This window comes from Danio rerio, chromosome 23, assembly GCF_052040795.2.
Source record: "Danio rerio strain M-AB ecotype USA chromosome 23, GRCz13ab, whole genome shotgun sequence".
In the NCBI taxonomy this organism is placed as follows: Eukaryota; Metazoa; Chordata; class Actinopteri; order Cypriniformes; family Danionidae; genus Danio; species Danio rerio.
In genome coordinates, this window is record NC_141043.1 from 3,619,535 (window position 1) to 3,645,671 (window position 26,137).

Here is a 26,137-nt window from a genome sequence, read left to right on the forward strand (position 1 = left end):
CGCTTCTCATACACTTATTCGGAATGAGAGAAATGCCCAGGAACTGCCTTTTGCCTCAACTCATGACTTCCATTATAACAAAAGATAGCTTTATCAAGAAAAAGTTGGGGAGCTAAATATGATTCATTTACTTCTACAGGCTGGTTACGACACGGTGGACTCGGCCAATTCTTTCACGATTAAAGTAAGCAACGCCTCAGAACTCTCATCCAGCAGCAATACCAATGTGAATGGTCGCTCCACTTTCCCAGTGGATGGCTCAACAAAAGGTAAGCCAGAGCAATCGGTAGCTCAGTCTTAACCTTTGTGACCTTGTGTTTCTACATCACAACAACAACAACAAAATTCTCACTAATCTTTTTTGCAGTGCCAAGCAATTTCCTGCCTTCAGACGATGGCCAAGCAGTGAACTCCACTGCCAACGATGGAAGCTCAGATGCCATTTCCTTGCAGCAGCCTTTCAAATTCTTTGGACGTACATACAGTCAGATCTATGTGAGCATTACAATTTCATCCCACCACACAAGTCACAATTTATTTATACGGCTCTCACGTCTAAAGCATTCTCCTCATAGCACTTTAAAAACTAATCATGAAAATGTTTGGTCCTAAATTCTAGATGAACAGCAATGGATACCTAACATTTACTAAGCCGCTGCCTGCCTCCAACTCCTCCTCCTCCCTGAACCCTAAAAGAGATATCATTGCTCCTCTTTGGACTCAACTTGACAGTAGACGTGGTGGAAGCATCTCTTACATCAATAAGCCAAGCAGTAATGTTCTGGCACAAGTCACTGCAGCGGTCAAGCAATACTTCCCCAACATACCTTTTGCAGCTGCTTCAGCGTTTGTCGCTACCTGGAAAAGTGTGCCCTACAATAATAGCGGAGGGGTAAGACCTGCTGGAATCTTTGATTTTCAATCAGCAGTTGATCGTGCTCGTTTCAAAAGGTTTTGACTGCTCTCTGTTGCTGTTTTGAAGGTGGTCAATTTCCAAGTGGTTTTAGCCTACAATGTTCATCGCTCTTTTGTCTTCATCTATTATGGAGATATTGCAGAGACCGGACAGCCATGGCAGGTTAGTGAAGACCTGTTTCTTGTACGTTGTGGCAATTGCAAAGTGAGTCTTAGGATAGAATTTAGAAGCAAATGCCTGTGCACGGAAAAGAAACGCTTTCTATCCAACTCTCTCCTATTTCTGAGTAGAAAACAAAATTCAATCTTTTATTCACTTCCGCAGGCTGGCTATAGCACCGTGGACTCTGCTAGCTCTTTCCTAGTTCCAGCACGCAGTGTCTCAGAGCTCTCATCAAGCAGTAATATCAAGGTGACAGGTTGCTGGGCTTTCCAGGTGGATGGGTCACCAAAATGTAAGACCCCATGTTATTTTTTAAACTCTTTGCAGCAAGCCACTCTTGGGGTGGGCTTTGGGGGGCTGGGTTCAATAAGCTCTTGTGCCACTGCAGCTTGTCATGGAATCCCTCTCGTTTACCTGTTCCCCAGTGCCAGACAATTTCATACCATTTGGAAATGGAGAAATGGTAACACCCCGTTTGGACAACGGCAGCTCTGAAGCCATTATACTGCAGCAGCCTTTCAAATATTTTGGACGCACTCTGAATCAGACCTTTGTAAGAACTGCATTTGTCACTTTCCATATCAAGAGGCATTTTTAATCCAAGTTCATCTCAGTTGACAAGTCTCCTTAAATGAGCGAAACTGGTAGCTTTACGTCGTTCAGACACTGACTTCTTCATAAATGTTTTGTCCTGAACTTTAGGTGAACAACAATGGCCTTCTAACGTTTGCTAAGCCGCCGTCCGACTGCATCCCCTTTCTGAACTCTGGAAGAGACCTCATTGCCCCCCTGTGGACTCACTTTGACAACAGACAGGGCGGAACAATCTCCTGTAGAGAGGACACAAGCAGTGATGTGCTGGCACAAGTCAACGCAGCTATTAAACAAAACTCCCCTAACGCAAGTTTTACTGCTTCATCAGCTTTTGTAGCTACCTGGGACAACGTGCCATACTATGATGGTAGAGGGGTAAGATCTGATCGTTATTTATCAAGTGAGTTATTGCTGTCCTGTGAAGTATGGAAAGATTTTAATGCCATGTGTTGGTACTTTGAAGGTGGCTACTTTCCAAGTGGTTTTAGCCTCCAGTGTTCAGCGCTCTTTCATCCTGCTGAATTATGGAAACATCTCAAAGTTGGGACAAACCTGGCTGGTGAGTGGAAACCGCTTCTCATACACTTATTCGGAATGAGAGAAATGCCCAGGAACTGCCTTTTGCCTCAACTCATGCCTTCCATTCTAACAAAAGATAGCTATATCAAGAAAAAGTTGGGGAGCTAAATATGATTCATTTACTTCTACAGGCTGGTTACGACACGGTGGACTCGGCCAATTCTTTCACGATTAAAGTAAGCAACGCCTCAGAACTCTCATCCAGCAGCAATACCAATGTCAATGGTCGCTCCACTTTCCCAGTGGATGGCTCAACAAAAGGTAAGCCAGAGCAGTCGGTAGCTCAGTCTTAACCTTTGTGACCTTGTGTTTCTACATCACAACAACAACAACAAAATTCTCACTAATCTTTTTTGCAGTGCCAAGCAATTTCCTGCCTTCAGACGATGGCCAAGCAGTGAACTCCACTGCCAACGATGGAAGCACAGATGCCATTTCCTTGCAGCAGCCTTTCAAATTCTTTGGACGTACATACAGTCAGATCTATGTGAGCATTACAATTTCATCCCACCACACAAGTCACAATTTATTTATACGGCTCTCACGTCTAAAGCATTCTCCTCATAGCACTTTAAAAACTAATCATGAAAATGTTTGGTCCTAAATTCTAGATGAACAGCAATGGATACCTAACATTTACTAAGCCGCTGCCTGCCTCCAACTCCTCCCTGAACCCTAAAAGAGATATCATTGCTCCTCTTTGGACTCAACTTGACAGTAGACGTGGTGGAAGCATCTCTTACATCAATAAGCCAAGCAGTAATGTTCTGGCACAGGTCACTGCAGCGGTCAAGCAATACTTCCCCAACATACCTTTTGCAGCTGCTTCAGCGTTTGTCGCTACCTGGAAAAGTGTGCCTTACAATAATAGCGGAGGGGTAAGACCTGCTGGAATCTTTGATTTTCAATCAGCAGTTGATCGTGCTCATTTCAAAAGGTTTTGACTGCTCTCTGTTGCTGTTTTGAAGGTGGTCAATTTCCAAGTGGTTTTAGCCTACAATGTTCATCGCTCTTTTGTCTTCATCTATTATGGAGATATTGCAGAGACCGGACAGCCATGGCAGGTTAGTGAAGACCTGTTTCTTGTACGTTGTGGCAATTGCAAAGTGAGTCTTAGGATAGAATTTAGAAGCAAATGCCTGTGCACGGAAAAGAAACGCTTTCTATCTAACTCTCTCCTATTTCTGAGTAGAAAACAAAATTCAATCTTTTATTCACTTCCGCAGGCTGGCTATAGCACCGTGGACTCTGCTAGCTCTTTCCTAGTTCCAGCACGCAGTGTCTCAGAGCTCTCATCAAGCAGTAATATCAAGGTGACAGGTTGCTGGGCTTTCCAGGTGGATGGGTCACCAAAATGTAAGACCCCATGTTATTTTTTAAACTCTTTGCAGCAAGCCACTCTTGGGGTGGGCTTTGGGGGGCTGGGTTCAATAAGCTCTTGTGCCACTGCAGCTTGTCATGGAATCCCTCTCGTTTACCTGTTCCCCAGTGCCAGACAATTTCATACCATTTGGAAATGGAGAAATGGTAACACCCCGTTTGGACAACGGCAGCTCTGAAGCCATCATACTGCAGCAGCCTTTCAAATATTTTGGACGCACTCTGAATCAGACCTTTGTAAGAACTGCATTTGTCACTTTCCATATCAAGAGGCATTTTTAATCCAAGTTCATCTCAGTTGACAAGTCTCCTAAAATGAGCGAAACTGGTAGCTTTACGTCGTTCAGACACTGACTTCTTCATAAATGTTTTGTCCTGAACTTTAGGTGAACAACAATGGCCTTCTAACGTTTGCTAAGCCGCCGTCCGACTGCATCCCCTTTCTGAACTCTGGAAGAGACCTCATTGCCCCCCTGTGGACTCACTTTGACAACAGACAGGGCGGAACAATCTCCTGTAGAGAGGACACAAGCAGTGATGTGCTGGCACAAGTCAATGCAGCTATCAAACAAAACTCCCCTAACGCAAGTTTTACTGCTTCATCAGCTTTTGTAGCTACCTGGGACAACGTGCCATACTATGATGGTAGAGGGGTAAGATCTGATCGTTATTTATCAAGTGAGTTATTGCTGTCCTGTGAAGTATGGAAAGATTTTAATGCCATGTGTTGGTACTTTGAAGGTGGCTACTTTCCAAGTGGTTTTAGCCTCCAGTGTTCAGCGCTCTTTCATCCTGCTGAATTATGGAAACATCTCAAAGTTGGGACAAACCTGGCTGGTGAGTGGAAACCGCTTCTCATACACTTATTCGGAATGAGAGAAATGCCCAGGAACTGCCTTTTGCCTCAACTCATGCCTTCCATTCTAACAAAAGATAGCTATATCAAGAAAAAGTTGGGGAGCTAAATATGATTCATTTACTTCTACAGGCTGGTTACGACACGGTGGACTCGGCCAATTCTTTCACGATTAAAGTAAGCAACGCCTCAGAACTCTCATCCAGCAGCAATACCAATGTCAATGGTCGCTCCACTTTCCCAGTGGATGGCTCAACAAAAGGTAAGCCAGAGCAGTCGGTAGCTCAGTCTTAACCTTTGTGACCTTGTGTTTCTACATCACAACAACAACAACAAAATTCTCACTAATCTTTTTTGCAGTGCCAAGCAATTTCCTGCCTTCAGACGATGGCCAAGCAGTGAACTCCACTGCCAACGATGGAAGCTCAGATGCCATTTCCTTGCAGCAGCCTTTCAAATTCTTTGGACGTACATACAGTCAGATCTATGTGAGCATTACAATTTCATCCCACCACACAAGTCACAATTTATTTATACGGCTCTCATGTCTAAAGCATTCTCCTCATAGCACTTTAAAAACTAATCATGAAAATGTTTGGTCCTAAATTCTAGATGAACAGCAATGGATACCTAACATTTACTAAGCCGCTGCCTGCCTCCAACTCCTCCCTGAACCCTAAAAGAGATATCATTGCTCCTCTTTGGACTGAACTTGACAGTAGACGTGGTGGAAGCATCTCTTACATCAATAAGCCAAGCAGTAATGTTCTGGCACAAGTCACTGCAGCGGTCAAGCAATACTTCCCCAACATACCTTTTGCAGCTGCTTCAGCGTTTGTCGCTACCTGGAAAAGTGTGCCCTACAATAATAGCGGAGGGGTAAGACCTGCTGGAATCTTTGATTTTCAATCAGCAGTTGATCGTGCTCGTTTCAAAAGGTTTTGACTGCTCTCTGTTGCTGTTTTGAAGGTGGTCAATTTCCAAGTGGTTTTAGCCTACAATGTTCATCGCTCTTTTGTCTTCATCTATTATGGAGATATTGCAGAGACCGGACAGCCATGGCAGGTTAGTGAAGACCTGTTTCTTGTACGTTGTGCAAAGTGAGTCTTAGGATAGAATTTAGAAGCAAATGCCTGTGCACGGAAAAGAAACGCTTTCTATCCAACTCTCTCCTATTTCTGAGTAGAAAGCAAAATTCAATCTTTTATTCACTTCCGCAGGCTGGCTATAGCACCGTGGACTCTGCTAGCTCTTTCCTAGTTCCAGCACGCAGTGTCTCAGAGCTCTCATCAAGCAGTAATATCAAGGTGACAGGTTGCTGGGCTTTCCAGGTGGATGGGTCACCAAAATGTAAGACCCCATGTTTTTTTTTAAACTCTTTGCAGCAAGCCACTCTTGGGGTGGGCTTTGGGGGGCTGGGTTCAATAAGCTCTTGTGCCACTGCAGCTTGTCATGGAATCCCTCTCGTTTACCTGTTCCCCAGTGCCAGACAATTTCATACCATTTGGAAATGGAGAAATGGTAACACCCCGTTTGGACAACGGCAGCTCTGAAGCCATTATACTGCAGCAGCCTTTCAAATATTTTGGACGCACTCTGAATCAGACCTTTGTAAGAACTGGATTTGTCACTTTCCATATCAAGAGGCATTTTTAAGCCAAGTTCATCTCAGTTGATAAGTCTCCTTAAATGAGCGAAACTGGTAGCTTTACGTCGTTCAGACACTGACTTCTTCATAAATGTTTTCTCCTGAACTTTAGGTGAACAACAATGGCCTTCTAACGTTTGCTAAGCCGCCGTCCGACTGCATCCCCTTTCTGAACTCTGGAAGAGACCTCATTGCCCCCCTGTGGACTCACTTTGACAACAGACAAGGCGGAACAATCTCCTGTAGAGAGGACACAAGCAGTGATGTGCTGGCACAAGTCAACGCAGCTATTAAACAAAACTCCCCTAACGCAAATTTTACTGCTTCATCAGCTTTTGTAGCTACCTGGGACAACGTGCCATACTATGATGGTAGAGGGGTAAGATCTGATCGTTATTTATCAAGTGAATTATTGCTGTCCTGTGAAGTATGGAAAGATTTTAATGCCATGTGTTGGTACTTTGAAGGTGGCTACTTTCCAAGTGGTTTTAGCCTCCAGTGTTCAGCGCTCTTTCATCCTGCTGAATTATGGAAACATCTCAAAGTTGGGACAAACCTGGCTGGTGAGTGGAAACCGCTTCTCATACACTTATTCGGAATGAGAGAAATGCCCAGGAACTGCCTTTTGCCTCAACTCATGACTTCCATTCTAACAAAAGATAGCTTTATCAAGAAAAAGTTGGGGGAGCTAAATATGATTCATTTACTTCTACAGGCTGGTTACGACACGGTGGACTCGGCCAATTCTTTCACGATTAAAGTAACCAACGCCTCAGAACTCTCATCCAGCAGCAATACCAATGTGAATGGTTGCTCCACTTTCCCAGTGGATGGCTCAACAAAAGGTAAGCCAGAGCAATCGGTAGCTCAGTCTTAACCTTTGTGACCTTGTGTTTCTACATCACAACAACAACAACAAAATTCTCACTAATCTTTTTTGCAGTGCCAAGCAATTTCCTGCCTTCAGACGATGGCCAAGCAGTGAACTCCACTGCCAGCGATGGAAGCTCAGATGCCATTTCCTTGCAGCAGCCTTTCAAATTCTTTGGACGTACATACAGTCAGATCTATGTGAGCATTACAATTTCATCCCACCACACAAGTCACAATTTATTTATACGGCTCTCACGTCTAAAGCATTCTCCTCATAGCACTTTAAAAACTAATCATGAAAATGTTTGGTCCTAAATTCTAGATGAACAGCAATGGATACCTAACATTTACTAAGCCGCTGCCTGCCTCCAACTCCTCCCTGAACCCTAAAAGAGATATCATTGCTCCTCTTTGGACTCAACTTGACAGTAGACGTGGTGGAAGCATCTCTTACATCAATAAGCCAAGCAGTAATGTTCTGGCACAAGTCACTGCAGCGGTCAAGCAATACTTCCCCAACATACCTTTTGCAGCTGCTTCAGCGTTTGTCGCTACCTGGAAAAGTGTGCCCTACAATAATAGCGGAGGGGTAAGACCTGCTGGAATCTTTGATTTTCAATCAGCAGTTGATCGTGCTCGTTTCAAAAGGTTTTGACTGCTCTCTGTTGCTGTTTTGAAGGTGGTCAATTTCCAAGTGGTTTTAGCCTACAATGTTCATCGCTCTTTTGTCTTCATCTATTATGGAGATATTGCAGAGACCGGACAGCCATGGCAGGTTAGTGAAGACCTGTTTCTTGTACGTTGTGCAAAGTGAGTCTTAGGATAGAATTTAGAAGCAAATGCCTGTGCACGGAAAAGAAACGCTTTCTATCCAACTCTCTCCTATTTCTGAGTAGAAAACAAAATTCAATCTTTTATTCACTTCCGCAGGCTGGCTATAGCACCGTGGACTCTGCTAGCTCTTTCCTAGTTCCAGCACGCAGTGTCTCAGAGCTCTCATCAAGCAGTAATATCAAGGTGACAGGTTGCTGGGCTTTCCAGGTGGATGGGTCACCAAAATGTAAGACCCCATGTTATTTTTTAAACTCTTTGCAGCAAGCCACTCTTGGGGTGGGCTTTGGGGGGCTGGGTTCAATAAGCTCTTGTGCCACTGCAGCTTGTCATGGAATCCCTCTCGTTTACCTGTTCCCCAGTGCCAGACAATTTCATACCATTTGGAAATGGAGAAATGGTAACACCCCGTTTGGACAACGGCAGCTCTGAAGCCATCATACTGCAGCAGCCTTTCAAATATTTTGGACGCACTCTGAATCAGACCTTTGTAAGAACTGCATTTGTCACTTTCCATATCAAGAGGCATTTTTAATCCAAGTTCATCTCAGTTGACAAGTCTCCTAAAATGAGCGAAACTGGTAGCTTTACGTCGTTCAGACACTGACTTCTTCATAAATGTTTTGTCCTGAACTTTAGGTGAACAACAATGGCCTTCTAACGTTTGCTAAGCCGCCGTCCGACTGCATCCCCTTTCTAAACTCTGGAAGAGACCTCATTGCCCCCCTGTGGACTCACTTTGACAACAGACAGGGCGGAACAATCTCCTGTAGAGAGGACACAAGCAGTGATGTGCTGGCACAAGTCAACGCAGCTATTAAACAAAACTCCCCTAACGCAAATTTTACTGCTTCATCAGCTTTTGTAGCTACCTGGGACAACGTGCCATACTATGATGGTAGAGGGGTAAGATCTGATTGTTATTTATCAAGTGAATTATTGCTGTCCTGTGAAGTATGGAAAGATTTTAATGCCATGTGTTGGTAATTTGAAGGTGGCTACTTTCCAAGTGGTTTTAGCCTCCAGTGTTCAGCGCTCTTTCATCCTGCTGAATTATGGAAACATCTCAAAGTTGGGACAAACCTGGCTGGTGAGTGGAAACCGCTTCTCATACACTTATTCGGAATGAGAGAAATGCCCAGGAACTGCCTTTTGCCTCAACTCATGCCTTCCATTCTAACAAAAGATAGCTTTATCAAGAAAAAGTTGGGGAGCTAAATATGATTCATTAACTTCTACAGGCTGGTTACGACACGGTGGACTCGGCCAATTCTTTCACGATTAAAGTAAGCAACGCCTCAGAACTCTCATCCAGCAGCAATACCAATGTGAATGGTCGCTCCACTTTCCCAGTGGATGGCTCAACAAAAGGTAAGCCAGAGCAGTCGGTAGCTCAGTCTTAACCTTTGTGACCTTGTGTTTCTACATCACAACAACAACAACAAAATTCTCACTAATCTTTTTTGCAGTGCCAAGCAATTTCCTGCCTTCAGACGATGGCCAAGCAGTGAACTCCACTGCCAACGATGGAAGCTCAGATGCCATTTCCTTGCAGCAGCCTTTCAAATTCTTTGGACGTACATACAGTCAGATCTATGTGAGCATTACAATTTCATCCCACCACACAAGTCACAATTTATTTATACGGCTCTCACGTCTAAAGCATTCTCCTCATAGCACTTTAAAAACTAATCATGAAAATGTTTGGTCCTAAATTCTAGATGAACAGCAATGGATACCTAACATTTACTAAGCCGCTGCCTGCCTCCAACTCCTCCCTGAACCCTAAAAGAGATATCATTGCTCCTCTTTGGACTCAACTTGACAGTAGACGTGGTGGAAGCATCTCTTACATCAATAAGCCAAGCAGTAATGTTCTGGCACAAGTCACTGCAGCGGTCAAGCAATACTTCCCCAACATACCTTTTGCAGCTGCTTCAGCGTTTGTCGCTACCTGGAAAAGTGTGCCCTACAATAATAGCGGAGGGGTAAGACCTGCTGGAATCTTTGATTTTCAATCAGCAGTTGATCGTGCTCGTTTCAAAAGGTTTTGACTGCTCTCTGTTGCTGTTTTGAAGGTGGTCAATTTCCAAGTGGTTTTAGCCTACAATGTTCATCGCTCTTTTGTCTTAATCTATTATGGAGATATTGCAGAGACCGGACAGCCATGGCAGGTTAGTGAAGACCTGTTTCTTGTACGTTGTGCAAAGTGAGTCTTAGGATAGAATTTAGAAGCAAATGCCTGTGCATGGAAAAGAAACGCTTTCTATCCAACTCTCTCCTATTTCTGAGTAGAAAACAAAATTCAATCTTTTATTCACTTCCGCAGGCTGGCTATAGCACCCTGGACTCTGCTAGCTCTTTCCTAGTTCCAGCACGCAGTGTCTCAGAGCTCTCATCAAGCAGTAATATCAAGGTGACAGGTTGCTGGGCTTTCCAGGTGGATGGGTCACCAAAATGTAAGACCCCATGTTATTTTTTAAACTCTTTGCAGCAAGCCACTCTTGGGGTGGGCTTTGGGGGGCTGGGTTCAATAAGCTCTTGTGCCACTGCAGTTTGTCATGGAATCCCTCTCGTTTACCTGTTCCCCAGTGCCAGACAATTTCATACCATTTGGAAATGGAGAAATGGTAACACCCCGTTTGGACAACGGCAGCTCTGAAGCCATTATACTGCAGCAGCCTTTCAAATATTTTGGACGCACTCTGAATCAGACCTTTGTAAGAACTGCATTTGTCACTTTCCATATCAAGAGGCATTTTTAATCCAAGTTCATCTCAGTTGACAAGTCTCCTAAAATGAGCGAAACTGGTAGCTTTACGTCGTTCAGACACTGACTTCTTCATAAATGTTTTGTCCTGAACTTTAGGTGAACAACAATGGCCTTCTAACGTTTGCTAAGCCGCCGTCCGACTGCATCCCCTTTCTGAACTCTGGAAGAGACCTCATTGCCCCCCTGTGGACTCACTTTGACAACAGACAGGGCGGAACAATCTCCTGTAGAGAGGACACAAGCAGTGATGTGCTGGCACAAGTCAACGCAGCTATTAAACAAAACTCCCCTAACGCAAATTTTACTGCTTCATCAGCTTTTGTTGCTACCTGGGACAACGTGCCATACTATGATGGTAGAGGGGTAAGATCTGATCGTTATTTATCAAGTGAATTATTGCTGTCCTGTGAAGTATGGAAAGATTTTAATGCCATGTGTTGGTACTTTGAAGGTGGCTACTTTCCAAGTGGTTTTAGCCTCCAGTGTTCAGCGCTCTTTCATCCTGCTGAATTATGGAAACATCTCACAGTTGGGACAAACCTGGCTGGTGAGTGGAAACCGCTCCTCATACACTTATTCGGAATGAGAGAAATGTTCAGGAACTGCCTTTTGCCTCAACTCATGCCTTCCATTCTAACAAAAGATAGCTATATCAAGAAAAAGTTGGGGAGCTAAATATGATTCATTTACTTCTACAGGCTGGTTACGACACGGTGGACTCGGCCAATTCTTTCACGATTAAAGTAAGCAACGCCTCAGAACTCTCATCTAGCAGCAATACCAATGTGAATGGTCGCTCCACTTTCCCAGTGGATGGCTCAACAAAAGGTAAGCCAGAGCAATCGGTAGCTCAGTCTTAACCTTTGTGACCTTGTGTTTCTACATCACAACAACAACAAAATTCTCACTAATCTTTTTTGCAGTGCCAAGCAATTTCCTGCCTTCAGACGATGGCCAAGCAGTGAACTCCACTGCCAACGATGGAAGCTCAGATGCCATTTCCTTGCAGCAGCCTTTCAAATTCTTTGGACGTACATACAGTCAGATCTATGTGAGCATTACAATTTCATCCCACCACACAAGTCACAATTTATTTATACGGCTCTCACGTCTAAAGCATTCTCCTCATAGCACTTTAAAAACTAATCATGAAAATGTTTGATCCTAAATTCTAGATGAACAGCAATGGATACCTAACATTTACTAAGCCGCTGCCTGCCTCCAACTCCTCCCTGAACCCTAAAAGAGATATCATTGCTCCTCTTTGGACTCAACTTGACAGTAGACGTGGTGGAAGCATCTCTTACATCAATAAGCCAAGCAGTAATGTTCTGGCACAAGTCACTGCAGCAGTCAAGCAATACTTCCCCAACATACCTTTTGCAGCTGCTTCAGCGTTTGTCGCTACCTGGAAAAGTGTGCCCTACAATAATAGCGGAGGGGTAAGACCTGCTGGAATCTTTGATTTTCAATCAGCAGTTGATCGTGCTCGTTTCAAAAGGTTTTGACTGCTCTCTGTTGCTGTTTTGAAGGTGGTCAATTTCCAAGTGGTTTTAGCCTACAATGTTCATCGCTCTTTTGTCTTCATCTATTATGGAGATATTGCAGAGACCGGACAGCCATGGCAGGTTAGTGAAGACCTGTTTCTTGTACGTTGTGCAAAGTGAGTCTTAGGATAGAATTTAGAAGCAAATGCCTGTGCACGGAAAAGAAACGCTTTCTATCCAACTCTCTCCTATTTCTGAGTAGAAAACAAAATTCAATCTTTTATTCACTTCCGCAGGCTGGCTATAGCACCGTGGACTCTGCTAGCTCTTTCCTAGTTCCAGCACGCAGTGTCTCAGAGCTCTCATCAAGCAGTAATATCAAGGTGACAGGTTGCTGGGCTTTCCAGGTGGATGGGTCACCAAAATGTAAGACCCCATGTTATTTTTTAAACTCTTTGCAGCAAGCCACTCTTGGGGTGGGCTTTGGGGGGCTGGGTTCAATAAGCTCTTGTGCCACTGCAGCTTGTCATGGAATCCCTCTCGTTTACCTGTTCCCCAGTGCCAGACAATTTCATACCATTTGGAAATGGAGAAATGGTAACACCCCGTTTGGACAACGGCAGCTCTGAAGCCATCATACTGCAGCAGCCTTTCAAATATTTTGGACGCACTCTGAATCAGACCTTTGTAAGAACTGCATTTGTCACTTTCCATATCAAGATTTTTTTTTTTATAAATTATAAACTAAATTCTCAAGTCTCCTTAATTCTTCCTTTGCCACTGACAAGATAAATCACAATTAGGTGAAAACACTTCCCTGCATTTTCAAATTTTTTCGGCATTGTAAGTTATATTATGGTAGTGGTAGCCTTAACTTATGTCCTGAGTCAGGTACAACATCACATGCAACAGGGAGTGAAATCTGAAAAAGAGAAAGATTATTGGTACAAATGAGAATTATACAACCTTTCTTTGGCCTAATACATAATGTTACTATATAGCAAAATGATCCACCCTGCTTAAGGTTAGATCTGCTTGAGGTTAGAAATGTGTTTTACAACACACACACACACACACACACATAAGTGCATGTGACACAAACACACACACATATGTGTGTATGTGTGTTTATATGTACATGTGCAGGTGAGTGAACATGTACACGTGTGCATGCTTGCATACACCCACATACACACATTTAAAAGAACCTATGCACAGGAGTTGGACAATGAGAATGAAAACTGGTTTAGATTTAGTATTGAAAGTTTCATGGCTAAATTTGACCAGTCAATCTTCACTGATCGTACATTCCACCTATAAGAGTAGAGTGTAAAGGATTAATTACCAGATCAATAGCACAGCATGTCTCGCTGTGACCAAGACAGCAAGATTTTGTGATGTATAAAGAGCCACAGTAATCAGGCTAATGTCAGAATACCACTAAGTAGGATGAACCACATTCAACAGGAGGATGTGGAGATGCAAGAGGAATCAGCCTAAAAGGGATGTCCAGGTGTAACTCAAATCGTATTCAAAAACCATCAAACAACAGCTGCCCAATTCACTGCAGAATTCAAGAGTTCACACTTAGCTCATGATTTATACATAGCATGTTTGGCATGCTGCCCCGGGAGAGAGCCCTGAGCTCAAGGGATCCTCGAGCCCAGGGCTTACCCCTTTTGCAGGGCGAGTGGAGATTGAGCTCAGGTCTATCTCAAACTCCCCCGCTGCTGAGGCCAAGTCAAACTTCCTGAGAGTCAGACATTATGAAAAAGGTTTAGGCTTATTTTATCTATAATATAGAGCACATTTGGATGGTGGGAGGAAAGCGGGGAACCCAGAGGAAACCCACACAGTCACAGGGAGAACATGCAAACTCCGCACAGAAATACCAGATGGCTCAGCGAGGACCCAACTCCATTGGTATTCTTGCTGTGAGGCAACAGTGCTAGTCACTGGGCCATAGTGCCGCCCATTCTTTATAAAGGTGGAAGAAGGGGATGAGGGGGGTTTCTTCCAGACGAAGATAGTTGTAGAAAGTAAATATACAGAAAAACTCAATTAATATTATATTTTAATTGAACACATCACATCACATACAGTAAGCTACGCCTACAGAACAGTCTGTTTAGCATTGTGAAAAGGCAAAGATGAATATCTGTGGTTAAAGTGCCACCCAGCGGTCAAATGCTGCTGGCGCATCAAGTACCGCCGTCGCCGCGGTATGAATGGCGGCACAAGGAACACATTGAAGTAGTAACATCTGTATATTCAATTAAATTCAGTTCAGCTTTATTTGTATAGCGCTTTTACAATGTAGATTGTGTCAAAGCAGCTTCACATAAATGGTCATAGTAGCTGGATCAGGGTAGTTCAGTTTTTAGTGTTTAAGTTCAGTTCAGTTTAGCTCAGTTCAGTGTGGTTTAAGTCATTATATATATACAGGCCCACAGGCCCAATGTACATGGCCAGGCTGCTATAGCCTAACTTTTGTTCACTGATGTCAATACCAAATGTTCAGTGTGCCAGCAGCAAAAATCTTGGGCTGTAGACAATGTGAAACATGTATTGTTCTCTGAAAAATCCAATTTCACTGTCAACCACACAATTACGGTGTGGAGAAACCCCAAGAAAGCATTCAACCCAGTGTTGCATGCCCAGACTGAAGCATTGGGGTTGATAAGTGATGGTTTAAAGCCTTGTTTATACTTCTGCGTCAAGTGATCGGCGTAACCCAAGGTGCATGCAACGTGCGTAGTCGTGCATTTATACTTCTCCATGCTGTCTCTGTTGGTCTGCTTTAACACTTCCAAAACGCTTGTTGGCAGTGAGGTGTTTATGTTCCTCCGTGTCGTGTTTCTTCGCTGGTGATTTGTTTTTTCTGAACACTTCCTGAATGTACAAGTGGCTCAAACTTGCTCATTTTGAGGCAGGAACCGGTGGACGTGAAACAACTTTAACTACGAGGTAAACACAAAACAAAACTTTCCATCCGGACCTCCTTCATGGGACTCCACACTTGTAAACAATCGCTCCATCGGGCTTGCGCGGCTCTCAATGCTATCCAGACTCATCAGTGCTACCAAGCTGACCAATCGCAGAGCTTGCGCTATGCGTCGGTGCGACATGTAGTTAAATTTTTTCAGAGATGCACATCAGTGACGGCCACGGCATAGGGCTATGCGTCAACGTGTAGGCTGCGCCGTAGCATAAGCGTGCGCCTGACGCAGAAGTATAAATCAGCCTTAAGCTGCAATATTAAGGCATTCTCTTGGATCAATACTAGTGCTAGATGGGTGCATCAATGCCAAGCACTACCAAACCATTCCATGTCCACCCAATGGTTGAAAGATTATATCCTGAAGGTGTACCATTTATCAGGATGATAATGCACCAACATAAACACAGCAAGATCAGTGACTGAGAGAATTATTGTTGTATAAAACCAGGCTTTCAGTTTCATTGTCCACCCCAATATGTATGCACAGTATATATTATATGTGTGTGTGGATGTATAGAGTGTGTGTGTTTAAAGACAATTCTTGAAACCTACCTGCATTAGGGTATAAACATGAACACAGGAAGATAGAATAAAATGTTTGTTTGTTTTTTCTAGCAGATGGTTGGTTCTTTATTTTGATATATAATATGGTCATATATTCAAAGCCGAAAATATTTAGAGAACTTTCAAATTTAGATGAAAATCATCAAAAATGCTAGCAGTGGCTGGCAACTTAAAAAAAAAAAAAAAAAAAAGAGTTAAATGATTAAAACTGGTAGCTTAATTTCTCCTTAGACTGATATAATCATATACAACTTTTTGCTATAAAAAATTTTAGGGGACTTCACAGAATAACTTGTTCTGTCTAGAAATATATTAATCTAAAAATGTTTTGTCCTGAACTTTAGGTGAACAACAATGGCCTTCTAACATTTACCGAGCCACTGTTCAACAGCGTGCCCCTTCTGAATTCTGGAAGAGACATCATTGCTCCCCTTTGGACTCACTTCGACAACAGACAGGGCGGAACCATCTCCTATAGAGAGGATACAAGCTGTGCTGTACTGGCACAAGTCACCGCAGCTGTAAAACAATACTCCCCTAACATAGATTTTACTGCTTCCTCAGCTTTTGTTGCTACGTGGGACAACGTGCCATATTATGATGGTGCAGGGGTAAGATCTAATCTTCACATATCAGTACTTATTCAACTTTGATTTTCCAATGCGTTACATGTTTCTTTGAATGACCCTTAAGCTGGATTTATATTTTCGCCTGGCATCGCAGCGCGCACCTCGCATGGCTTTTATACTCATCGCGTTCGCCGTTGTGATGTTGTTTAAAACGACAGGTGGCAGTCAAAAGAAACTGACCTCAAAATCAGACGGATTAACAGAGAAGTAGAAAGTTTATGGAACTGCATCATATCATTATAATTCAGTATTTTGATGCTAATTATTTTTATTGTTTTTATACATTGTTTTTTAAAATCAAACTTTGATGCATCACTTGCTTTTGTTTATATTTCCAACAGTTTTACCTATTAAAGATTTATAAAATATCGATAACAACAGAATATAAGTTGCTCTACAATTATGTATTTTTATTATGGCAAGAATAAAAGCAAAATAAAAGAGCACACTTACTTAAAAATACAGATGTTTTTTTTTTTTTTTGTAGTAAGTCCATAATTGACACATTACTGTCTGGCTAGTTTCTGTCCTCTACTTGTTCTTAAAAGGCAATAATAGTCCAACATTCCTGACCATTATCACCAATAAAGCCTAGAAAAACAGGCCATCAGGATATTGTAAACTGATAGGTTCAAACATTCCTTTCCAGTTCCTTTATTATAGTTTTGTTACTATTAAATAGTTTTAAATTCACATCTGTATATATACATCAGAGTAAAATCTATGACTAGTGGAAAAACATATTTCTGTAATTGTGTACCTGGCTCACTTTTGCCATGGTCTCTTGTTTTTTAAAAACTTATTCCTCTGGTTTTTCCAAACCTTTTAACAAAAACTTTCCTCCTTTCCCACGGCAAGAATTATTGATCCTCTGCTTTTCTCTATGATCAGGGATCATAAAGATGTCCGTACTGTCGTACTGTTTCAGACAAAATCTCTTCAAACTGTTTCATATTCAACTCAAATCAAATGTGGTGCACTGTTCGCTCGAGTCTCAAAAAATGCTTTACGCACCACTAGACGAAATCATGTCGCGAGCACCCAAAGTGAACTCCTGCTAACACCGCGATGACGTCACATTCGTCGCGTGCTCTCAAGCGAACTAGCGGACACGTCGAGTATAAACCAGGCTTTAATGTTGTCTATCTGTGTTCTACAGGTAGTTACTTTTCAAGTGATTTTAGTCTCCAATGCTGACCACTCCTTCGTCTTGTTCAACTATGGAAACATTGCAGAAACAGAGCAGCAATGGCTAGTAAGGCTCAATTTATTATTATTATTATTTTTGCAATTTAAAAGAGATTAATTTTACTAACCCAAATTTACGTTCTTTTTTCACTCAGGCTTTCTATAATACTGTGGACTCTGTGAACTCTTACACTGTATCGCTGATTAAATCTACTGAATTATCATGCAGCAGCAACGTCAATGCCAGTGGTCACTGGATATTTCCTGTTTATGATGGTAATGTAATGTATAATGCAGTTACTTTACTCAAGGAAATCATGATTAGAGATTAATTCATTAACTTTTTTTAAAATTGATGTATTCTTCATTCAAAATTTGAATTTTATTTGTGGCAATGTCATGCTAGTTGAGAAATCCTTCACTTACTTTCCTTTGACTTAGTAATTAATTTATCACAGGTCGTCACAGCAGAATGTACCACCAATTGCTCTGGCCCTTTCCTACCCTTTCAGCCGCAACACAACACTGGGAGTACACTAATGTGTGAACCTCCAGTGCAGTTAATCACCATAAAATCTCATACACTATGGTCAATTTAGTTGTTTCAATTCACCTATGCTGCATACTGTATGTCTTTAGACTGTGGGTGAAAACGGAGAATTAATGGCGTGTTAATAAAAGTAGTGCAACTAACTTTGACAAGCCAAGTAAATGTACTTTTCAAATAGGCCTAGTATATGTGATGTTTATTTATAAACTTCTTTTAAGAGGATCGCGTGCTTATGATTGGCACGGCTGGCCCCGAATCAAGCTAATTTGCGAACAACCAATCAGACGATTCCTAACTCAGTATAAATAATGTTGGAATATCAAGCCAATTCCATGCATGTTCAATAAGAAAAGGTTAGGAGAGTGTTCTGGTGTTCTTGGAGTCTCTAATATCAAAAATATTAGTAATTTATTAGATACAAATGACTAATTCGATGACAGAGCTCTGGGTTATGTTACCCCTATGCAATACAAGAATTACATTCAAGAGGTTCACAAGCAACTTACATTTCCTGACTCCAGCATATATACACAACTGACAATAACAGGTGGAGTTTTGGTTTAACGTCACTGATCAGTCATTCTGCAGTCCCTTGGCTCTTTGTAACCCCTAGACATACTTCCTCTTTTTGCAAACTTTCTCTGCATACCAGAACTGAACAATTACGAGCATCTTTAATATATTTCATACCTTCTACAAAGATCATGCTCCTTGTGATATGTCCAGACAGCAGAACAAACCTAAATTTATTCTCATTCTGCTTTTTCCACTAGTCAGCAGTTCTTCTAAAAAGTATGCAGCACAGTAAAAAAGAGGAAGTATGTCTGGTCAAGATGTGTTATAATACAATAGAAAAGATTGATTGATCTGTTGTTAGTCTAAACATTTTTCTAATAAAAAATAAAGACACAAAAGTAATAAAAACAAATTCCTTTTTTCCCACAATAACCAAAGCATCTTACCTTTAGTCATCTTCGTCTTGAAGAATCTCTCCCCCCCAAAATCTCGTGATCTACCTGAGCTCAAATTCCCTCTTGCCCTGCAAACAGGAGGGAGCCCCGCGCCCCGGGCTCGAGGATCTCATGAGCTCAGGGCTCTCCCCCGGGAGAGCATGCCAAACTAGCTTATTACCAACCATCAGCTAAGTGTGAACTCTTGAAATAATTTAAAAACGTTAGAAAAAAAAATATTTTAAGTTTTAAAGCTTTATTTAAAATTTGTTTGAATTTTAGCTTTTTATATATATTGTGCAGTAGAACAAAGGAGAAAGAGGTGGGTCCAGAATTGGAAAAAGGTCGAGAACCTCTGATCTAAGCCAGTAGGTCTCAATTCCACAGGTCTCGCCCTGCACATTTCGTATGTCTTCCTTACTGAAAACACCTAATTCAGATCATCATCTTGTTAACAGGGAGCACTATAAGCTGATATAAAATGTACAGGGCAGAGACACTTGTCTTCAACAGCTCACTTGTTGGTTAATGTCATCTGCAGGTTCTTACAGTGACCACCATTAAATGGCACTTCCTAACAAAATTCACTCATTAAATTATTGTTAAACCAGGCACATAACAATGCAACATTCTTGTACTTTCAACTGTGACATTTACACTTTCTTTCTTCATGTAGTTTGTAGTACCTTAAACTGCACTCAAAAGGAAGTTTGCCGTTATAAAGATGGCTACGGCTGTGGTTGTTTGGAAGGACACAGGCCTAATCCTGAAACTTTTGGTAAGCTTGTCAGGCCAGATGTACCGCAGCACAACACAATCTTGTGATAAATGATAATACAGGATAATATAAATCATAATTAAGAAAACCTTTTTGTGTAGATGCCATGGAGTACTGTGCCAGCAGCACTGGTTTCTTATCTCTTTCCCGATGCCAACTCTTCGAATTTGGGTTTTCTCCCGAGGTCCTACATCTAAATGACCCCAACTGCACAGGGATTGTTGAAAATGACAGAGTGCTGTTTCATTTTGACAATGAAGACCACATCTGCGGGACAAATCTGTCGGTAATGCCTGCTTCATTAATGTTTCTTTTATGTGAAATATTAAAAATTACTATTAATAGTTTCCTATATTTTGTGATTCATAGTTTTCTGTTTTCTGATCCAGACCCTCTCTATGTTTGTTTGTTTACAATTTTGGTTCGTATTATGAGAACTTAATCTCTGCTTCTATGACTTTTGATGTTAAGAAGTTTAACAAAGTTATTTTATTGACATTTTAGTACTGGGTTCTGGGTTGATCACTTACAATATGGTAGAAATACCTAATAACAAGCTGCCAGTACCTTTTCAGATATTTAATTTTTATTTCTACTTATACTTTAGAAATGTTGATCGCATGATGAAAACTCATGATGTAGATTTATTTTCAGAGTAATGTACACTTAAAGTATCTAAAAAGCAGGTCTTGACTACATCAAAGCTCTGTATGACATTGCAGCCATTGTTTTCTATCATAAATTTTTCAGTCTATCTATCTATCTATCTATCTATCTATCTATCTATCTATCTATCTATCTATCTATCTATCTATCTATCTATCTATCTATATATATATATATATATATATATATATATATATATATATATATATATATATATATATATCTTATACTGTGTACAGATAGATAGATAGATCTGTAATAATCAGAATTATTAACCCCCTTTGATTTTTTCCTTTTTTAAATATTTCCCAAATGATGTTTAACAGAGCAAGGAAAATTTCACAGTATGTCTGATAATATTTTTTCTTCTGGAGAAAGTCTTATTTGCTTTATTTCGTCTAGGATAAAAGCAGTTTATAATTAAAAAAAAAAAACATTTTAAGGTCAACTTTATTAATCCCTTTAAGCTATTTTTAAATTTTTTAACATTAAAAATGAACTGAGCAGATACTAAGGTCTCATAACACAATCCGAGATCGTAAATGAACACCCGTGAGTCACAATATGTGGGACACTGTTACTCAACAGATTGTGGTTTTACAATGTGATGCCATTGTTGATGCATTTTATCTGTATTCATGTCTTCACAGAGCAACTCCACTCACTTCATCTACCAAAACTCCATTCATTCTAAGTTGCCAAAGAGTCTTATTACAAGAGAAAGATGGGTAAACATACATTTTTCTTGCGTGTACCCTCTGATCCAGACCCTCTCTATGCCTAAGGACATACAAGCAGAACATAGGTAGGAAATGAACAGAAAGTTTTGTGATTTTAAAATGTACACCATACATTTAAATCAGTTGGTTGCATCATTCTCTGTCAATTAAGAACTAAGCAGGGTTATGGTTACTGGCACAGCTCCGTCTATCTCTATAACAATCGCCCATCTAAGACCAGGGGTAGGGAACCTATGGCTCGGGAGCCACATGTGGCCCTTTGACCAAAAACATGTGGCTCTCCAGCTATCACTCTTTAATAACATTTCAAAAATGTTTAAATATAACTAAATTTAAATAAATTTCTAGAAATCAGTGTCCTATTGAAAATACAATTACAATTCCTTTTATATTGTACTTTCTACAGCAAAATCAATAAGAACTCGGTTTAAAATAAAAGGACATTTAACCAATGCGCATATGTGGTGCTGTGGTTTAACTTGAATCGCGATAACAATAAAGGGCAAGCTATATTTCTCACATTTCTGTACATTTCTGTACAACACAAAGTAACTACAGGTCGCAATAATGCTTAGCACGAGCTCTGTGATTGGTCGCACTGACTAGTGTGGGCGGAAGTGAGAGCCGCGCGAACCGGTTGAAGGGACTGTTTACAAGTTTGGAGTCCCGTAAAGGAGCTCCAGATGGAAACTTTTGTTTTGTGTTTACCTTATAATTAAAATTGTTGCACGTCCGCCAGTTCCTGCCTCAGAATGAGCGAGTTTTAGCTACGTGTACTTTAAGGTAGCATTCAGAAAAAACAAAACACCTGCGAAGACACTCGACACAGAGGAACGTAAACACCTCACAACTAGCGTTTTCTGAAATGTTATTGCAGAGCTACACAAACAGATCTCAGAAGTATATATGCACTGCTACGCACAAGGCAGGCACCATGGGTCACGGTGGTCACTCGAGAGAGGGGTCTGGCTGCAGACTTGGTGCAGATGCAATCTGAGGTGCATCCCATTGCTTTTTAATGCGCTTACATAACCCCACCCCTAAACCCCAACCTGACGTCACTAGCTCTATAGAGTTCACTGTGTCTGACACTGCATCTCTGAGAGATGCAATCTCAGCTTGCATCATAAAGGCTGCATCCAGATACTATTGTCACTTGACGCAGAAGTATAAACCTGGTTTGAGAGTGAGCGATCTTTTGGTCTCGCTAAGACATTACATGGCAATACTGCCACATCCCCCAAAAAGATAAAAGTCTTTAAAAAAAATGTCATCTGTGCATCCCCTAATTATTAATATTATTACTATCATTATTTATATTTAGCATAGATTGTTTCTCTTTTGTCACTTCCATCACTGTTCTTACATTTGTTCCCCTTATATTTTACTATGTACTGTATGTATTTAAGAAGTTATTAAAACTGCTTTTACATTTTGTCCCAGTGTGTTGAGCATAGATCTTCCTGGACAAGGCATATATTGGATCAGAATGATTCCTTATCATGATGCTCAGTTTACCCAACCATATGAGGGTGACGTGGAAGTGCAGGTGAACCAGATGATGTATGTGGCGGTTGAGGTGGAAGGAGTGGACAGACGTCAGATTGCAACAGTTCTGGACAACTGCTGGGCCACACCAGTGAATGATATTCAACATCAAACTCGATGGAACCTCATTGTTAGAGAGTAAGTCACTTACTTTAAGTTTCCATCATTAGCTTACTACCAGAGTTGGGTGTAAAGCGTTCCACAGTCACATTTTAGAACTCAGAATTGGGACTTTATAACTCGGTATTCTGACTTCGAAAATTCAGAATTCTGAGTTTTAATGTTGCAATTCTGAGTTGTAAAGTCCAAATTAGAGTTATAATGTCATAATTTTGGAGTTTGTAACTTTGAGTTATAAGGTCGCAATTAAGTTATTATGGCATTATAACTCAGAATTCTGACTTTATAACTTGAAATTGCGACATTAAAACTCAGAATTCTGACTCAATAACTTGCAATTCTGATTTTGGAACTCGGAATTGCGACTTTATAACTTAAAATTGCGACATTAGAACTCGAATTCTGACTCAATAACTTGCAATTCTTATTTTAGAACTCGGAATTGCGACTTTATAACTCAAAATTGCGAATTTAGAACCTCAGAATTCTGAATTCAGAACTCAAAATTGGGACATTAAAACTCACAATTCTGATTTTAGTACTCAGAATTGGGACTTTATAACTCAGTATTCTGACTTTGTAACTCACAATTCTGATTTTGTAAATCGGAATTCTGATTTTGTACATTCAGAACTCTGAGTTCTAATGTCACAATTTTGAGTTATAAAGTCAGAATTCTGAGTTCTAATGTTGCAATTTTAAGTTATAAAGTCAGAATTCTGAGTTCTAATGTCGCAATTTTGAGTTATTGCGACATTATAACTCAGAATTCTGACTTTATAACTCAAAATTGCGACATTAGAACTCAGAATTCTGACTCAATAACTTGCAATTCTGATTTTAGAACTTGGAATTGCGACTTTATAACTCAGAATTCTGACTTTATAATTTTTTATTTTATTTTATTAAATAATTTATTATTGCATGGCGGGAAATTATTCCATATGCTCCATACTTACATCTGGGAAATTCCATATAAGCTACGCTGTTGAATTAGGCCTCATGAAATCCAGAAAGGAAAAAAAAATACAGGAAAATTCAAGCCCCTTTGGGAGCACTGTGTTACAATCTTCATAAGCTATACATTTTAAATGCTAACTATTTTCATCTTTGAATAGAAACATAGCTTTAAAAGTCTTTATTTCTGCCTTGTCTAGATGCCCCAACCCTGAGGATGGCACAGTGGAGATTCTGCAGAATGGTAATGACACAACAAGCTATTTCTCCTTCAGGACGTTCACCTTCACAGGAGCTTCGAACCGCATCTTTTTGCACTGTCAGGTCCACCTCTGCCTGGTGCAGAATGGCAAATGTGCACAGGTAAACTCATTCAATACCCAAAGCATTTTCATTTAAACACTAACCCCTAAGCTAGACAACTTACTGTATTACAACTATGATGTTAAAGAAAACAATAAATACACGTGTAAGTAATGTTAACCGTGTGTCCCCTTCAGTCATGTGAGCCTGGATGTAAACGCAGAAGGCGTCGATCTTTGGACTTCCAACACACTGCCTCTATCACCATTGGACTTTAAGAGCTGGATAAAAGATGCCTGATGTCAAAACGATTATTTAAAACACTAAACCATATGTTATTGAGGAGGAGCATGTCCTGGGCTATAAATGTGTTAAATTAAAGGATTTGTTTTTTGTTTGTTTTTGTCTATTTACAGTGTTGTAGTAATAGTATGTTCTTAAATAAATTTGATTAGCATATAAGTGAGTTGTTGTCTTCTTTATAAAAAAAAAAGCTCTTCACCTATTGCATGCATGTTTGTATGCCTTACATAAAGTCCAAGTTTATAATATTTATTAAACATGCTTTTCACTTTTATAGATTTATATCAGTAAAACAAAATGCAGCATAATTTTCATTGACAAAAGAAAATGTCTTGCGCAGTAGTTTGCACCAGCCAGGTGCAGAAAGAACTCTTTTTTGGTAAAGATTACCTGTTTTTTTTCTCTATATTTGTCTCTTCAGCGCCCAGCCTGTGTATAGGGAGCACAGTACTGATTGTTCAGTGTGACAAATTTATTGTGCACCAATTTCTACCACATTGTCCTGTCGGTCACTTTCCTCACTTAACAAGTTAAATATCACGCAGCACACTTACTAGCAGGCCAAATTTGGCTAATTGGGAGGACTGGGAGAATTCCCGGTGGGCCGGTCCATTTTTTGGCCACGAGGGCCGGTGTCCCTAGCTACTTGCACTCACAGCAGTCACACTTTTTTATTTATTTATTTGACCACAGCCTCACTCTTTTATTCATTATTTTGCTGCAGCTCCGCTCTTTTTATTTATTTACTCGCAGCCCCATAAACAAAAAAAAAGCCTGGAGGTTAATGATGACTTGACTATCATTCGACCCCAAACAGCAGCACCTTAGTGAATATAAGAATTCAAATAATTAATATTAATGAATATTACACCTGCTCAATGAAAATCAGATGATTCACTACATTAATAAATCTGACATAACTTGATCAGAAATCTAAAAAGGGGAAAGAAGATTAAGCTATCAATAGAAAGTACTACTGTGGTTAAAAGAGTCTTGCAGATAACAGTACAATACGCACCAGCATAGTGGTCCAGTGGTCAGCACGTTGCAATACAACAACGCCGACCCGAGTTCAAACCTCACCTGAGTCATTTTTATTTATTTTTATTAATTTTTAGTGTTAACACATATAATACTGTTTGGGTTACTTATATAGGTGTACATATTTTATTTGTATTTTTTTGTGTATACTTCACTACCTTTTAAAACGTTTTGATGAGATTATATCCCGCTATTAAAAAAACAAAAACGACTGAATGCTTTGAATGAGAAGTAATGTAGTAGTGTTGGGGTGAATTTTGGTGTGGCGTCCCGCCATGGAAGAATGAATGTAGCGGAAACTATGGGTGTGTTTTTTACTTCTATTTTGAGAGTGACTGTAAATCCAGACCCCCATGGGTTAGTATATTTGATTTCCATTGATCATTTTTATGTGGTTTTGTTGTCTGCACATTCAGCTATGTAGAGAACTAAATATTTATTAAGAATATTTCGTTCATTCAGATCTACAGTAGGATGTGTTATTTTAGTGTTCCCTTTATTTTTTGAGCAGTGTGTAAAATTACAACTGATTTATTATTTGCTTAATCTATTCCTAATCAGACTGTTTAGTGTAATAAATTGTTTTGCATCTGATCCTTGAATCTCTAAACAGATACAAAACAAAATAAAAAATGAGATACAAAAAAATATATATGAACGATAATAAAATACAAGACAACCTAATGTCAGAAAAAGATGA

The 26,137-nt window shown here is 40.4% G+C and overlaps 1 protein-coding gene across 2 annotated transcripts; it reads left to right on the forward strand.

The window, feature by feature from the left end:
* Nucleotides 1–2,702: 2,702 nt before the first annotated feature.
* Nucleotides 2,703–24,555, forward strand: si:dkey-9l20.3. Of its 2 annotated transcripts, XM_087306429.1 has the most exons (45): nucleotides 2,703–3,129; nucleotides 3,220–3,315; nucleotides 3,478–3,607; nucleotides 3,741–3,868; nucleotides 4,018–4,284; nucleotides 4,373–4,468; nucleotides 4,620–4,749; nucleotides 4,848–4,975; nucleotides 5,100–5,366; nucleotides 5,457–5,552; nucleotides 5,708–5,837; nucleotides 5,971–6,098; nucleotides 6,248–6,514; nucleotides 6,603–6,698; nucleotides 6,851–6,980; nucleotides 7,079–7,206; nucleotides 7,331–7,597; nucleotides 7,688–7,783; nucleotides 7,939–8,068; nucleotides 8,202–8,329; nucleotides 8,479–8,745; nucleotides 8,834–8,929; nucleotides 9,081–9,210; nucleotides 9,309–9,436; nucleotides 9,561–9,827; nucleotides 9,918–10,013; nucleotides 10,169–10,298; nucleotides 10,432–10,559; nucleotides 10,709–10,975; nucleotides 11,064–11,159; nucleotides 11,311–11,440; nucleotides 11,536–11,663; nucleotides 11,788–12,054; nucleotides 12,145–12,240; nucleotides 12,396–12,525; nucleotides 12,659–12,786; nucleotides 16,009–16,275; nucleotides 17,453–17,548; nucleotides 17,637–17,757; nucleotides 19,658–19,759; nucleotides 19,861–20,045; nucleotides 21,076–21,230; nucleotides 22,609–22,851; nucleotides 23,991–24,153; nucleotides 24,291–24,555. In XM_087306429.1, exons 1-45 carry the CDS (start codon nucleotides 2,863–2,865, stop codon nucleotides 24,369–24,371), a joined length of 7,002 nt encoding a protein of 2,333 aa, XP_087162555.1. In that variant the 5' UTR covers nucleotides 2,703–2,862; the 3' UTR covers nucleotides 24,372–24,555. The 2 variants fall into 2 exon arrangements, with proteins under 2 accessions (XP_087162555.1, XP_087162556.1); XM_087306430.1 differs by lacking the exons at nucleotides 2,703–3,129; nucleotides 3,220–3,315 and having other exon boundaries at nucleotides 3,591–3,868.
* Nucleotides 24,556–26,137: the final 1,582 nt, after the last annotated feature.